Source organism: Nothobranchius furzeri, chromosome 8 (assembly GCF_043380555.1).
Source record: "Nothobranchius furzeri strain GRZ-AD chromosome 8, NfurGRZ-RIMD1, whole genome shotgun sequence".
NCBI lineage: Eukaryota > Metazoa > Chordata > Actinopteri > Cyprinodontiformes > Nothobranchiidae > Nothobranchius > Nothobranchius furzeri.
Window position 1 is genome coordinate 41284207 of NC_091748.1, and position 16884 is coordinate 41301090.

General features: G+C 44.5%; 1 protein-coding gene across 3 annotated transcripts in view; it reads right to left on the bottom strand.

Moving 5' to 3' along the window:
• The window catches only part of usp24 (ubiquitin specific peptidase 24), a 41711-nt gene that overhangs the window by 7882 nt on the left and 16945 nt on the right, over positions 1–16884 (bottom strand). For all 3 annotated transcript variants that reach the window (XM_054730056.2, XM_015971770.3, XM_015971769.3), the window contains 30 exons: positions 16755–16865; positions 16590–16688; positions 16317–16490; positions 15017–15102; positions 11889–11997; positions 11637–11792; positions 11450–11547; positions 11242–11337; positions 9679–9901; positions 9435–9597; positions 9194–9355; positions 9036–9106; positions 8783–8943; positions 8123–8184; positions 7789–7980; positions 7592–7706; positions 5767–5911; positions 5561–5680; positions 5341–5466; positions 5136–5234; positions 4962–5044; positions 4745–4886; positions 4545–4664; positions 4218–4432; positions 1645–1769; positions 1415–1556; positions 1130–1280; positions 954–1049; positions 123–226; positions 1–44 (listed from right to left, as the gene is read on the bottom strand). The exon at positions 1–44 is cut by the window's left edge and continues 70 nt beyond it. In XM_054730056.2, coding sequence (XP_054586031.1) covers positions 1–44; positions 123–226; positions 954–1049; positions 1130–1280; positions 1415–1556; positions 1645–1769; positions 4218–4432; positions 4545–4664; positions 4745–4886; positions 4962–5044; positions 5136–5234; positions 5341–5466; positions 5561–5680; positions 5767–5911; positions 7592–7706; positions 7789–7980; positions 8123–8184; positions 8783–8943; positions 9036–9106; positions 9194–9355; positions 9435–9597; positions 9679–9901; positions 11242–11337; positions 11450–11547; positions 11637–11792; positions 11889–11997; positions 15017–15102; positions 16317–16490; positions 16590–16688; positions 16755–16865 — 3790 coding nt within the window. The remainder of the gene's footprint in view (positions 45–122; positions 227–953; positions 1050–1129; positions 1281–1414; positions 1557–1644; positions 1770–4217; positions 4433–4544; positions 4665–4744; positions 4887–4961; positions 5045–5135; positions 5235–5340; positions 5467–5560; positions 5681–5766; positions 5912–7591; positions 7707–7788; positions 7981–8122; positions 8185–8782; positions 8944–9035; positions 9107–9193; positions 9356–9434; positions 9598–9678; positions 9902–11241; positions 11338–11449; positions 11548–11636; positions 11793–11888; positions 11998–15016; positions 15103–16316; positions 16491–16589; positions 16689–16754; positions 16866–16884) is intronic.

The window sequence follows — 16884 nt, forward strand, 5'->3', positions numbered from 1 at the left end:
ACAGCAACACCTCCACCGCTGCCATCCACTCCTCTGTGTCCACTCTGCAGGAGACACAAAGGACATAAGTACCGACAAGCTGCTTCCCAGGGAGGACGCGGTGATGTCACACCTGTTCGTACCTGAGTTTCTTTTTGGTGTGCAGGTAGGTGTGGAACAGGAAGTGAACAGCCAGCTGGAGACTCTCTTTGGCCATGGGCTGGTATCCTGGATGCTTGAGTTTAGTCTGTACAGAGGTAGGAGAAGCACCGATGAGAAGGTTTTGTACTTTTTAGAATCGGGTATTGATGAGTAAGGGTGAGTGATAATGACATCATGAACCATCTTCAGTGACTGATCCAGTCTCGTTCAACATGGGTGCTACAGCTAATGGACACCAACACCAAAGTGGCTATGACGCCATAACTACAGTTCCAGAGCTGAAATCTGATGTTTTAGTAGCCGAATCTTCAGTTTAGTGAGTGGTAAACCAAACCGATCTGAACATTTGCAACCAGAAATATGAGAGACTAAAAAGACTGAAACACTTTGAAGGGGCCTACCGCCTGTTGTGCGTGTTATACGTTCCAAATCACACGGCCACAGGACAACATATCACGAAGCAGCTTCAACGTCTTTTAGCCCCATAAACCTTTGCAATGATGTTTCTACATAGAAGCATGCTGTAAGCTCTGGAACTCGGTATAGTTGCTTTTACAAATTACGTCACCATGGCAACTTGAAAAGCCATCAGAAGTGTTGCACATGCTTTGATGTGTGGGTGCACGCTTACGTTTGAGTCCCATTGATATACACAGAAGAGAGAATACATAGAGATGCTTTAGAGGTGCATAACAAGTGCCTGCATCACTGCGGGTCCCAATTAAAGGCCAGCCGTCTAATTTAAACGTACACTGTCCAGCGTTGATCTCTTGTGTGTTTATTCATGACATTAGAAACCAACAGACACGTACTGCATTGACTGATGCCAGGGAGAGGACGAAGTTGAAGTAGTCGCTGTTGTAGACGTCTCTGTTCCTCATGAACCTCAGATTCTCGTCTCTCACCATCTGCACAAAACACCATGAGTTTGAAACAGAAACGATTGAAGCCGGTCTCCCGTCACACACGGAGCTTCCAGTCTGTTCACCTGATAGATGCTGGCAGGCATTTTTTCTACAAACAGACCCTTCTTCTCCCCTTTGCGAACCAGTCGAGTGAGAAGGGTCAGGCGGTCGTTGTTGGCTCTTGGGGGCCGAGGAGAAGACTGGGGGGACACGTCGGGCGAGGACGGGGCAGACCTGGGAAATACAGCAACGACACAGCAGTTGTACACTGAGGCTAGACCTGGGTGGATAGAGCTAACATCTGTAGAATGCTACATAAACAAAGTGTTCCTGAAGAGAAGACATGAAACAGAAATACTCTAACTCACAGTGACAGGTCCTCCGCCTCCTGCCTCATGATGCTGACTCTGCTCTTCTTGGGCAGGGCGGGTGAGTTCTGGTCACTGATCTTCTGATAGAATAACATGTAAGCGTTCCAGTACCTCCTCCGTACGTCTGGGTAAGGGTTGGCTGAACACACACACACACACACACACAAGGTTATCCAGCTGTTTCATCCATGAGCTCTCGGGGATAATAAGCAGTACCAGGTGCTTACACTGATCATAGACTTTGGGTCGGTATTCTCCCCCGAAGCACTCGTACTCCAGAGTTTCATCGTTCATATCGAACTCCTCTACCACGTTGTCGTTGAACTTGTACCAGCGCCCTCGACCGCTCCCGCTACAAGGTACGTGTAAAAGGAAAGAAAGATAAAAAAAACAACACCAAGCCGTTGTGACCACATGAAGAAGTGTTATTTAAATGGAGATTATACAGTTCATCACAGTTCGGTCACACCACATGCAACTGATGTTTATTGCTATTGCTAAAATAAACTAACTTAATAAATGTAATCAGCAGAGACGTCGGAGTTTCCGTTCACCGGGCTCCTGGTTAACCGGACTGTCTCAGATTAACAGAGAGATTATGTACACATTTCTAAATTAATTAGAAAAATAAAAAGGCGAGAAATATTCAACGCTAAGAAGATTATATTTATTTAGAATGTGTAAAGTAAAGCTTTATTAATGTTGTTATTATCATTAAGGGTAGGGATGCACCGATATGACGTTTTTGGGCCGATACCGACATTAATGCTTCTAAAATCAGCAGATTTTGTTTAGAATGAAAATGATTAAAGCAGAATTTACGTTATTATGTACACACAACACACACATTTACGCTTCTGAGATGATTACAATCACTATCACATGACTAAACAATTACACATCACCCCCTCACCCTCTGAAACAGAGAAACAAATGGTGACAAGACGGAAAAAATATTGGTTGATAATATCGGCCCGGTTTTTTTTATCGGACCAATACCGATGTTAAAAAATGACTAACACCAGCCGATACCGATACTGATGCCGATATATTGTCCATTCCTAATTAAAGTAGAGTAATTTATTGAAAGACAGAAAAACAGCAGACCAAGTATTGATCCTTGTGGTATTCCCATTTTGTTACTCAAAAATAATGATTTTCTTTATTAACTAACTTAGACAAACTTCTATTTTGAAGATATGAACAGAACTAATCAATTGCTTTGAGAAATCGAAAGCAGGTTGCTGAGTTGGAAGAATGCTGTGGTTAACAGAGACAGATCCCACTTTAAGGTCAAGAAAAACGGCACCCTCATCATCACTGCCTCCACGAAACTGTTTCTGTGGAACACTAAAAGCCAATTGGTCTGAATGAAGGATCTGATTGTTTTCAAGATCATCTGTGTTACTACAATCTTCTCCATCACCTTTAGTAAAACAGGTAGAAAAGAGATCAGGCAATAGTTTAAGTCCCATTAGTCATCATCACACACTGGTTGACCCATCCCCGTGGGGGGCGGTGAGCTGCAGCAGCGGCTGCGTTCGAGAAATATTTAGTGGTTTAACCCCGAAGTCCCAAAAATGTTAAAAGTTCTTCCTGATTTCCTGCCTTGAGTATTAAAATAATAACGTTTTTGTAACTATTAGGGAATTTACTTGTTCATGAGAAAAGTGAAAAGTGTTGTTAACATGAAGCTATATTAGTTTAATGAAACAAGTTTCCAGATCACAAACACCTTTTCCTTAAGAGTTTGACGTTTTATTAAATTTGACATATTATGGCATCTTTTCTCTTTAGTTCTACAATTAATAAAAACATGCAGATGAAGTTCTTAGTAGAAAATCCCTCTCACATAAAGCAATTTTAGCAGTTTTATTCTCGACAGTTTCTGTACCTTCTAGAATGAGCCGTTGAACAGCTTTGTCTATTGAAGAAAACAACCTGGAGCTGGCCATGCCCATGCATCCTCCACTCAGGCTGCTGTAGGCTGAGAAGCTCAGAGTAGAGTTGCTGCTCCTCAAGCAGCTCGTACGTGAGAGGTAGTTATATTCTACTTTTCCCATTTGTGACATCATAAATGGGGACTTTTTGAAATGACTTATTTAAGGCATGTAATTGCTCAAACCAAACACTGACACGAAACGGATGGATGAGTTTTTGGAGTGTTTAGAGGCAGTGGAGTCCCACAGGGAAGGGAAGGGATGCAAAAAGAGAGTTTTGCATAGTATGTTCCCTTTAATGACTTCTGCTGCTTTCACTTTTATGTTTTCCATTATTTAGCCTTGGTAATGTTACCTTCTTTAGTTAATCTGTAATTTTTGGGTAGATTTTTCTGCCAGGTTTACAAAAGCACTAATCACAGAAACAATGCATTTATTGCAATTCTTAAACACAATCAATACTACTAGTGATTAGAGAATGATGATCTTAGCTTCATCACTGTTTTGGGAGTAAATCTGGGGGTAAATTCTACATTTTTGTTATCTTGTCTTAGCCTGGCAAGCCAGACTAAATAAATGTATTATTACATATTACATTATAAACTTTGCAAAGCAAGAATTTGGTCTAGTTCACTAGGCTAATCTTGTCTGGCTACTCGATACGCCACTACGGCAACGAGCATCTATTTCTTCCAGAGCTAAGCAGCCTTTTAAAACTACTCTGGAAAACTGATGTTGTCCAAATATCACAGAATTTAAACTATTAAAATAAAGTAGAAGCAAAACAGGAGTTCAGAATGATGAAAAACATTGCAGCAGATGAGGAAAGTTATGGTGCTGCTCCCTACAGGACCTCTTACCGTCTGTCTTTGATGAAGGAGTAGTAGTGTCCCGCGTGAGCTTGACCACTGTGGACCACAACCCCAACCAACTCATAGTTCTCTGAAATAGTGACCTTCTTCCTGGGAGATCCTCCAGAGGCACCGTCTCCTCTTCCCTCGCCTCCCTCTCCGCTGCAGTCCTGACGAGCCATTCCAGACACAGTGTAGGGCTCCATGTTCAACACCCAGGGGAACTGTTAAAAAGAGTTCATATCCATCTCAAGGATCTACATGCTAATATAAAATGAAAAAGGGTGAGGCATTAATCGGAGACATGCAATCATCAAATATGCATTTTCTTCATACCCTGATCTGCTCGTCGTATTTGATGGATCGCCCACTTTCCCAGTCGAAGCCGAAGCGCATCAGATGAATACAGAGAACGCTGGGCAGGGATTTGATGCAAGTCCTCTTCACAGTTGTTCTCTGTGCGGACGACGCACAGACACACTAATATAACAGATGTCCCAGTGATGCAGTAACAGCTTTAAGCGTGCTTTACAGACCTTCTCTTTGCATTTTTCACAGTAATAAGCGTTGCTGCCCTCTAGCACCTCTCCTCGGACAAACTGGTCCAATGAGATCTCCAAACTCTGGCAAGAAGTCACGCCAAGATTCAGCGCCATGAACGTCTCCTCACGCTCGTATCTGTAAAGGAAAACCTCCAAGGTCAAACACGGACAACATTAAAGGTCACCTGCTAAAAGAAGAGTTCAAACTCACCGGTGTGGGCAGTCTTTACAAATCTTTTGATCCGAGAAAATTCCCTGAAATGTGTTTTTGAAGATTTGTTCTCGGCCCATTTTCTGAAGGAAAGAAAATCACACAGGCTGTTGAAAAACTAAATAAAACAACAAGCTTTTGCTGATTTATGTGCAGCCTGAACTCCAGTTATACCTTCAGGTGTTCATCGAGCTGGTCCACCAGGCTGGTGAAGAACTCATAGGCATCCTGCTGCTCTCTCACATACAGCTCCTTGTTCCACATCTTGAAAATCTGCAACAGATTCACATGAATTATAAATACGTCTCACAGAGGTGTGCGTGATTACCAATATATTTTCTTGTTTACCAGAAAAATGTTGTAAATTCCCCTATGTTACCTTCCAAAAGTTCTCTGGCACATAGTACTGCAGTTTGCTCTCCATGAGGTGTCCAAACAAGGACTGGACCTGGTAGAAGACGCTTTCCTCCGGCTGGTCGGTGTCGTCCTCGATGGCCAGAAAAGCCTTAAACAGATGTCCACATCTTAGTAGGTCTTTGAAACTGTCTTTGTATTAAATCAGCGATCATTAATGAGGTTATAACAGAAAACACGTGTACCTCAGGTAGGCCGGGCTGCATGTAAAGCTGCTGGAACACGGCGTTCATGTAACATGTGGCTCCTCCATTTTTCAATCCGACAAATCCTGAGACCGAACGGCTCTCCACGGGGGGTAAATACTGACGACAGAAACGGGTACGGCTAGGTTAGGTTTGGGATGTTTTACAAAAACTAATCTACAAATAGGAATGCAGCAGAGTCTGACATCAAACTCCTTGGAGAGGGATGGATCCGACTGGTGGTGCATGGACAGCAACTCTTTGGTGATGAGGCGGAGGTTTGAGAGTGAGCTGTCTGCCAGCATCACCAGCACCTCGTAGGCTGCCAGCCGACTGCTGGCTGTGCTGCACCTGAACACACACAACATTTAATTAGTTATAATCTCAGTTTTATAAATAAACACGGATCTCACACCATCAAATAAATGAATAAACTGACAGGCCAAGCAAATGCTGAAGCAAAAGCAAGTCGAGTGAATGTTGATGGAGCCTTTTTACAAGTTCCAGCTGATGTTTGCTGATTTCAGTTTAGTTCCAGTCATATTAAAAGGTTCTGGTTAGGAAATTACAGGGTTAGTTAGGTCATCTCAATACTGGCTCCTTTTCACTGAATCCAGTGTGGTTCAGGTTCAGGTCTAATTCTTTTAGAAGTGCGCTGGTGAAGGTTTTCAGTCATCCAGGTCATATTTGAACTTTCATTTGAACCCTTTTAGATTATTTTAGAAGTGATATTTCATAGAGAAAAAGAAAAGCTTAAAGGGACAAAGGTAGGAGTGTTGGGGCCCTTTTTCTTGATCTACGTAAAGTACGTAACCAAGCTACTCAGCTTGAAGCTTAAATCTTTCTGTGGAGTGACTTACATTTTGCCTGCCTTTCCCCACCATCAGGCTACTAACATTAAAAACTGTAAGTCTGAATCTTTGCATCTGTCCACAGGCAGCCCACAGGGCTCTGTATTGGGCCCAGTTTTATTTAGCAAGAAAATTAATGATGTACCTTGTATATGTAGACTATGATATATTTTAACAAATGCAGATTATGCAAAACCATAGAATAAGTTGCAGTGAGGTTTTTAAGGATTTTTTTTTTTTGAAGATTTAAGGGGAATTGTAACATGCTGGCGGGATAGCTGTTGTTTCCAGTCAAGCATTTCAGTCTCATTTCAACGTAGGATAAATAGGTCAAACACAAACCCAGCTGCTTTACAACCTCTAGATTCACTCCACTAACAAGCACTCAAGACCAGACGAGAAGTCACCGAGTTTTCATCACTGTAACATTTTAAAGAAATATGTCATTTTCATGGTTTAGCTCCTCTTATATGAGCTGTAAACAAAGCTACAAGAGGAGACGGCAACATCCCATTTTCATCAGCAGCATGACAAATGACCCACACTTGTATAGCACCTTTCTGAGCCAGAGGACTCCAAAGTGCTTTACTACAGTGTGTCATTCATCCATTCACACACTGATGGTGATGAGATGTAGCCTAAGCTGCCCTGGGACACACTGACCGAGGCGAGCATCACAGGAATTCTCTCTCCCGCACTCAAACAGCCCCCATCTCATCATCATTTCAAGTGAGGTTAGAAAAAGTTGGCTGTGAGAGATTTAGCAAGGTCAATGTCAAGAAGCAAATTTAATGATATGGTTTTATTCATTTATAGTTCCTTTTTTAAATGACTCTGGTTTAATATGTTCACTGTGTGTAATTGTTAAGATTCTAATATTTTTATACACATTTGATTGTTCAGGACTGCAGATAAACGTTAGCCTTTGTCTGATTCAAGCAAATTTACATTTAAATCATCTGTTGATTAATGCATGGCTCATCACCATCAGTGTGTGAATGTGTGTGTGAATGGATGAATGATACACTGCAGTGTAAAGCGCTTTGGAGGCCTCTGACTCTGACAGGTGCCATACAAGTGTGGGTCATTTATCCTTTAACACACACAGTCTGTTTTTAAATCAAAAATGGAAACCTCTATGAAAACAACGTTTAGTGTAAATAATAACTGACGCTCTTACTTGGGGTGGAAGTCGTGGCTGGGGGCTGGAGAAGGTGTAGGGTTGGAGCTGTTGATGATAATACGAGAAGCTCGAAACAGAAAATCATCCAACAACTGCTGAATGACGGACGGACCTGTAGAAATAAAAAACACGTTATCCACGTTATCACCTTGACAGTAATAAGCTTTCAAACGGGGTTGAGGAGAAGCACTCACCAAGGTGTTCTTTCTCATTACCGCAGAGCGACAGCAACGTCTTGATGAGTCTGAGGTGTCCTGCCAGCAGAATGTTATCTGCCTCGCTGGTCTCCATCTCTGAGCTCCAGCTGGGCTCGAAGTTGTCGAGCCAAGAGATCTCATCCTCCAGCATGGTGGCAGCGCTCACTTTTAACGCCTCCATCTCTGATGCTGCAGGAGGTGAGGCAAAGAAGAGGGGAACCACACAGAGGACAAACAATGAAAAACTGCTCTACAATTACTTTTACTGGCAGCAATATTTTCACTCTAAATATTCTTGCTCCATGTGTGGGGAGCAACGAGTTTCACTTACTCGTTAGATCATCCAGAAGCTGGCATCTTAGATCAAAGTACTCTGTGCACTGGGACAGTAACCTGAGAAGAAAACTCAACATGAAAAATCTGCAAACGCTTTAAGCTTGGTTTATGCTCGACGCGTTCACTTTCTGCTTGGTGATGCGGCTCGCGGCTGGAACGCGCTTCACAACTCGCAGCGTTTATGGTTCGTGCGGTGAGCCAATATTCTCCCAAACTGTAGGGGGCAGCATGGAGCTCTACGGCATGCATCCAACACTACACCATAGTAGAAGTAAAAATTACTGTTGTTTACAACATGGCATTCCAGCATTTTTAACAGCGTCCCCGTCTTTTCCGACAGTGCGAGCTATTTCTCTCCAAGAATTATTAACAACATGTTGATCACGGTGATCTCTGAGAGCTGAATCATACAAATGTCTGTATTTACCAACCTCTGCCATACTAGTTCTTGCCGGTCCGCCATGTTTTTCCACGTCCGACCGTCCGCGTGGTTAGAAATTTTCCTAGGTGCGCGTTGCGGAAATTTTGGGCCGTGCGGAGGTGCGGTGGAGGGGCGTGGTTGTTAAAATGACGCAATTTCGCCGCGCGGACCTCGCGGACACGTCAAGCATGAACCAACCTTTAGAGGTCTTATGAACACTTCCTGCCCTGGTACCTTTGGTTGACGCCTCTCATGACAGATGTGGGACTCCACAGAGGCAGCTGGGCAGTGAGAATGACTGAAAGGAGGAACAGGTTGGGTTTCTGGACTTCAGGGAAGGCTGACGTGTCAGACTGACTCAGGGTATAGAGCTGATCACAAGCCACATGGCGGATCTACGAGGGGTGGACATACACACAAAAACACTTTTACCAGGGTGATGACACACAAACATTACTGTGAGCAGCCTGTTCAGGCAGTTGTTTACCTCTGAGCTGGGCGATCCCAGCAGAATATCAATAATGAAATCGTTGACAGAGAGGAGGGTGTAGAAAGAAGCTGTTGGAGAAACAAAGACACGTGTAAAATCTGTTGTTTTACACGGATTACAGCAATCCTGGTGTTTTACTCCTGATTCAGTCTTACACAGCTGCTGACAGCGTAACTGCAGACAGGTAACCAGCAGAGACAGAGCCTCGCGGGCAATGATGGCATCCTTGATGGAGACGCTCTGCTGACGAACACATATCCCTGCATGCAGTGCCGTTGGCGTGGTCTCTCCCTCACTGCTGGAGCTGCAGTTACTTCCTGCAGGACATTTGATTAAAGTTCATTTCTTAAAGTTTTTGATTGAAACGCGATACAGTGTCTTCTGTTTTTATCTTACCGGTGCTGCTGACTCTGGTGCGAACCCCCTGTGGCAGAAGGGAGCTGTGGGTTTCTTTAATAGGTTGCGGGCTGCCCACCAGGTCCAGTCGACCAGCTGCAGCTGCCCAGGTCAGACGCATGAAACAGGCTACAGTGGAAGTGAAGTCGTTGACCTCCATGGTCTACGCAGGAAACACTTCATTAAAAGATCAATCTGAGTGATGGACTGCTGATCTGTGAGGCTAAAGGTATCCGACCAGTACCTGTATGGCAACACGAGCTGCAGGTATGATCTCCTCCACCCGGATGGATGAGCGCTCAGACAGAGACATCTGTCTGCAGGAGGACTTCTCTGGAGTTCCACAGAGGGACAGTTGCCGACCCGTCCGACTGGCATTGCGGAACGGCCGGGAAGACAAGGCGTCCCCGTCCCTGATGATATCGTCATCCAGTACAGCCGGCATGCTCTGACCAACGAGAAGAAACCTGAAAACACGAATAAATTAGGAAGGAAGTCTCAATATTAAAGAGTTCTTGTGAGGAAAGTGATCACACAGTCACACATCAGCAGAACGTCGCTGCTTCAAACAGTATCTGGTCTACAGGGTCGATCAAAACCTGCCGCGGTGCTAAAGATCGGACTGGGTTCTATTTTTGCACGTCACGTCAATTTCTGCAGTTAACATAGGGCTAGACAGGAAACCACATACAATTTCAATGTAAGATGTCTGGTAATTTTCAAAATAAAAGACTATTGCAGTGATGCAATTTCATATCTATGTAGATTACGTCAATACGTGTGACTAAAGACTTATTTAGTCCCAGCATCGTTTGAGAAGTGCAGCATTGTTTATTTCATGGCTTTAATGCTGGCAGAGGAGAGGAACAACATTATATACGACATCAAACGAGCTTTCTTTCGTCTCCTTTTTGGTTTAATGGTGGACGGCATAACTGGTCTTCCAGGCTGTACTGTGAGACCTCTTCAAATGGTCCAGAACGCAGCGGCGCGTCTGGTCTTCAATCAGCCAAAAAGAGCACACGTCACCCCTCTGCTCATTGAGCTCCACTGGCTACCGCTAGCAGCACGCATCAAATTCAAATAGCTAACACTAGCATACAAAGTCCGAGACGGTACGGCTCCCATCTACCTGAATCCTCTTGCAAAGGCTTACGTCTCGGCCCGGCCGCTCCGGTCATCGCAGGATGGTCGGCTAGCAGTGCCTACACCACGCTCAGGACAATCCAGACTCTTCTCATGCATCATTCCACAAATGTGGAATGACCTACCAAGCACTACCAGAACAGCGGCTTCCTTTTCAATTTTCAAGAAACTCCTGAAGACCCTGCTCTTCAGAGAGCATCTTCTAAACTAGCACCCTCCCTGCACCCGTCCCCCCCCCCCTCTACTGTCCTCTCCTTGTTCCCTCCTCTCCATGACTGATGTCAATGTTGTTGTTGTTAGCCTCGAGGGCAACATGCCGATTATCACTTGTAAGTCGCTTTGGACAAAAGCGTCTGCTAAATACATAAACATAAACATGGCATAAACAAACGGTGACATTTGATGTTTCGAGGGGTTTTGTGATCTCGCGAGTCCAGTGAGGTCAGCGGAGAAGCCGCTTCGCAGCTGAGGCTCTCCTGGCGTGCACCGGTGCAAAGCGAAGCGTGCGAGTAAACTGTTCTGCTGATGCCTCCAGTGTAAAGGAGGTGTAACTGTAAAACATGACATCTGTATTCCCTCATCCACCTACACCTGGAAGGCTTAGAACATTCCCAACAGCAACGCGGGTGTGAAAAAGGACTTTGATCAATGTGTGCTGCACCTGGCCAGCTGAAGACAGATGGAGTAGACTCCTTGTCTGGTTTCGTAGTCCACTTCAGATGGGATGGAGTCTCTCTGCATGACGTTCACCACCAGGCTGCAGAGAAAACGCACGCAGATGGCGGGACCGAAACAGAAACACGGAGGTATTTCTGACAGCTCTGGACGTGTGGTGTTAACAGAACAGCAACTTTCACAGGTGTTTCTACCTGAGGCCTCCTGCTTTAAGGAAGTTCTCACAGAAGGACTTGCTGCTGGTTTTGGCCATTTCATCATCTGATGTTGGCATGAGCTTTGAACTCAACACCTAACGTACAGGATTAAACAAACAGATGTGAAGACATTAATCCACATCAGGGTTTCAGCGTAGATGCGGAGTGATGAGTGTGTGCACACCTCCAGATTATACAGCACTCTGAAGGTAGACATGCCGGGGGCAGACGACCTAAAAAGAGACTCCAAGATGGACGCTGCACTGGGTTGATGCTGCTGCTTCGGGGTAACAGACGGAGAGCGAGAGCCTGCACCCTGGCCGAGGGTGAACAGAGTCTTCTGTAGAAAACAGTCACAAGTTTCAGCTAACATGAGAAGCCTTTCATTATTTAAGGAAGATCTTCCAACGTTCAGCTGAGGCAGCAGCTAAAGTACCTGGTGGCTCCAGACGCTGGACTCTTTAGGAACAAAGTTGTCGAGAGCATCTTGTACTTCTGGATCTGTTGGAATCAGCAGCAGCAGCTTCCTCACACGAAGAGTGATCCTAATGAGCATAAAAGGCAACATGAAATGAGGTTTTCTGTTTTATCACAGTTAATGAATGAATTTAAGATTTCTCTACGTCTGTGAAACGATCTTTAACTTTAATGTGGTTAAAAAGTTTGGGTCAGCAAAATATCTCAAACCACTGGACCCATTTTATTGGAACTCAAAGTAATTATTACAAATAAGTCAACAGTAATGTTTGGTATTAACCCGATTCACGATGGCTGCAGCAGTTAATCCTCCTCACAAAACACTGAACATCATTAACGGAGCCCCTTTTACAGAAACTGAGCTAAAATCTGAAGTAGCAGCAGCTGGACGTCACCCACAACACCTGAGAGACGTTGCACATTTCAAGTGATTGCATATATTATGTTCTAAGTATGACCAAAATGCATGAAGGAAGCATGTTTTGCAGCAAAGCAAAATGCTGTAAAATCCAGAAAGATGGCATCATGAGTTAGGGTTAGGGCCTGTCTGAAGGGGGCTATGGTAACTTGTGATTGCATCTAGGGACGAGTGATTTTAGGAAAAGATTGAAATGCAACTTTTCAAGACGGAAAAGTGACTTTAGTTCAGTTCACGACTTTCTTCAAATCAAGATCCAACACTATATGGTATAATATATAATATTATACCATAAAAACAATAAAAGCTACTATTTTTTCTCCCCTTTTTATGATTTTTAATCTTTTTTCATTTTAATGAGCTGTGAAGCTACTTATGGTTTCATCTACAAGCGCTAAAAACAAGTTGTTCTTGCTCTGCTCTGATAAAGGAGGAAAGCTGAAGGGAAGAATTGGTTTCAAAAGTATTTTATAAGAAAATAAAAACACGCTTACAGAGTTTTCCCTGCACTATTACCAAGGCAGGGTGCCTGCACGTTTATCTGTGCTGCTTGATTGTTTTTCTCACTAAAACACTGCTCTAGCACAGAACTCGGACAGGCTTGTTTGAATTACCGTGTGCCATCAGAAAAACTTAGACCATCTTTAAAAGAAGTGAGGTTATAATGGTAAATCCAGTTCTGCTGCTGGAGAAGTCTGTCGCTCACACACACCGAGGGACAAGCGGCCACAGCAATTATTATCGGCTCTTGTAGCGTTATTAGAGGAAGATAAAAACAGGAAATAAGATGTGCAGTTCTGTCAGCTAAACAACTGAGCTCAGCTCAGGTACCAGCACCCCCCTCCCCCCACGCTCACTGCTGCACACGGGGAAACCCCGGATGCGTAAAATACAGTCAGGTCCATAAATATTGGGACATCAACACAATGCTAACATGTTTGGCTCTATACACCACAATGGATATCAAATGAAACGAACAAGATGTGCTTCAACTGCAGACTGTCAGCTTTTATTTGAGGTATTTACATCCAAATCAGGTGAACGGTGTAGAAATTACAACAGTTATGTGCCTCCCACTTGTTAAGGGACCAAGAGTAATGGGACAATTGGCTCCTCAGCTGTTCCATGGCCAGGTGTGTGTTATTCCCTCATTATCCCAATTACAATGAGCAGATAAAAGGTCCAGAGTTCATTTCATGTGTGCTATTTGCATTTGGAATCTGTTGCTGTCAACTGTCAAGATGAGACCCAAAGAGCTGTCACTATCAGTGAAGCAAGCCATCGTTAGGCTGAAAAAACAAAAGAAACCTATCAGAGACACAGCAAAAACAGTAGGCGTGGCCAAAACAACAGTTTGGAACATTCTCAACAAGAAGGAACGCACCGGTGAGCTCAGCAACACCAAAAGACCCGGAAGACCACGGAAAACAACTGTGGTGGATGACGGAAGAATCCTTTCCCTGGTGAAGAAAACACCTTCACAACAGTTGGCCAGATCAAGAACACTCTCCAGGCAGTAGGTGTATCTGTGTCAAAGTCAACAACCACGAGAGGACTCCACCAGTGTGATTACAGAGGGTTCACCACAAGGTGGTGAGCCCCAAAACAGGAAGGCCAAATTAGAGTTTGCCAGACAACATCTAAAGAAGCCTTCACAGTTCTGGAACAACATCCTACGGACAGATGAGACCAAGACCAACTGGTACCAGAGTGATGGGAAGAGAAGAGTATGGAGACGGAAAGGAACTGCTCATGATCCTAAGCATACCACCTCATCAGTGAAGCATGGTGCTGGCAGTGTCATGGTGTGGGCATGTATGGCTGCCAGTGGAACTGGTTCTCTTGTATTTATTGATGATGTGACTGCTGACAAAAGCAGCACAATGAATTCTGAAGTATTTCGAGCAATATTATCTGCTCATATTCAGCCAAATGCCTCAGAACTCATTGGACGGCGCTTCACAGTGCAGATGGACAATGACCCGAAGCATACTGCAAAAGCAACCAAAGAGTTTTTGAAGGGAAAGAAGTGGACTGTTTTGCAATGGCCAAGTCAGTCACCTGACCTGAATCCGATTGAGTATGCATTTCACTTGCTGAAGACAAAACTGAAGGGAAAACGCCCCAGGAACAAGCAGGAACTGAAGACTGTTGCAGTAGAGGCCTGGCAGAGCATCACCAGGGATGAAACCCAACGTCTGGTGATGTCTACGTGTTCCAGACTTCAGGCTGTAAAAGACTGCAAAGGATTTGCAACCAAGTATTGAAAAGTATAAGTTTGATTTATGGTTCTTATTCTGTCCCATTACTCTTGGTCCCTTAACAAGTGGGAGGCACATATGAAACTGTTGTAATTCCTACACGATCACCTGATTTGGATGTAAAAACCCTCAAATACAAGCTGACAGTCTGCAGTTAAAGCACATCTTGTTCGTTTCATTTGATATCCATTGTGGTGTTTAGAGCCAAACACGTTAGCATTGTGTCCATGTCCCAATACTGATGGACCTGACTGTAGTTGACACAACAGATCCGTGGTCAGTACGGAGCGCTAAAACAAACGTGTCTTTGATGATCTTGTGATCAGGTTGTTTGAAAAAGCAATTTCGGTCCAAAAACGAAAGATCGTTCAACCCCAATGGCATCTATGTAAAACCCATTCATCTCACCTGGGCTCATCTAGGTTAGCCAGTTGATAAAGCATCTCAAAGACGTTGCACACCAAAGCCATCACCACACCTGGAAGGGCCTTCTCCTAAACCGGGGAACAAGATCAATGAAATCATTACATAGAGCATTATTCTAGTCGTTTCACCCGCTCCAGTCACATTCACCCACTCACACCTCCATTCACTGATTAGGACACTAGTTGGGATTAAGTATCTTGCCCAAAGACACGTGGAAACGAAACAGGAAAGCTGTAGTGATGGGAACTCCGGCTCTTTTTAGAGAGCCGGCTCTTTCGGCTCCCACGTGGCTCCTCAGATTTTCAGTTGTGTAGAGTCCATTTATAACCAAAATCATGCAAAACTATATGTAAAATGATTTACTAATGTAAAAAATGCAATATATCAAATATTTATCATTTCTATGGATTTAATAACTGAACACTTTAAGAAATCTCCACTTTCCGACTGCTGGCTCTCATTTTGACCCGGTACTGACCCGGTACCCGTGGGGACCGGGACCGGGCTTTCTCAGTCCTAGCACCGTTACTCTGGAACCAGTTGCCACCCTCTGTTAGGCTGTCCCCATCTCTGCCAGTCTTTAAGAGTCACCTAAAAACACACCTCCTCTGCTTGGCGTTTCCAGAACATGTTTGATTTTGGCCTCTTTTATGTTGAATTTATTTCACAGTTTTCATTGGTTCACTCTGTCCAAATGTGATTCACACATTTGTCCTGTACCAGAATGTTTCATCTATCTTGTAATTTGTATTTTGTAATTTGAATTGCTTTTATTGTTGATTTATTCAATATATTTACCTACAACTGAACCAGGTTCAGCGCTTTGGGCTTCCTGACAGGTTTGCGGAAGGCGCTTTATAAATAAAGCTTTGATTGATTGATTTTCTCACCGTCTTCATCGCACTCTCCGCTCTCTCGCTTTTTTCCTCCTCCTCATTCCCTCTCGTCTCCCTCCACCTGCATGTGCTCTGCTGTGTGTCTGAGTCTGATCCTCCCTCTTCCCCGCCCCTACTGCTCTGTGTGTGGACAGTCTGGACACGCAGTTACACAGGTTGACCAATCACCTGTAGCTTTCACCGAAGCAAGAGGCGAGGGGGGGAGGGGAGGGCTCCCAGTGACGAGCCGGCTCCCGTTGTTCACTTCAAAGAGGTTCGTTCGCGACCGACACACACCACCGACCAGCTGCCCTTACCACTGATCCACAGCCCCTCACTCACTGCATCCTAGCCAGGGTCATGCCTTGTACGCACAGTAACTGTACTGTCATGGTTTCGGGTACTACCTGCTCCAAGGCATAGGCAGAGTTGAAGACTGCAGAACTGGAACTGCTGGAAGCGGAGGCTGAGGACTCGGAGCTGCCTGAAGGAGTCCCAGTGCCCGAGCTCTTCACCGTCAAGCTCTGCTCGTCACTGAAGCCGAGCTGGGACAACAGCTTCTGGTCCCGATTCATCGTCAACTATCACACGCAAGAGAGGTCGGGAAAGGGAGGGAGGAAAATATATGAATGAATGTCAGTCAGGAAAAACAAGAAGGAACCAGAGAGAGTAACACTTACCACACTGTCATTGGCAAAAATCTGCACATTATCTACTGGACAGCTCAGATGCTCGGCTATCTTCCACCTGATGCTTCCGACCGTCTCATTACTGTGGGTCTGCAGAACGTACACGTGGTCAAGGTGGGCAGCGCTTCAGCAGCGTGTTACAGAAACTGTTAATACCTCTAGGGTGAACGTGTCTTTGGTCGACTCATAGGTGACGTGAAGAGCGACGGGGTGTCCGTTAAACGAAGCCCCGTGAGGTAGAATAGTACGAGGAAATGAGTACAAGTCCTACCCAGAGGTACAAATG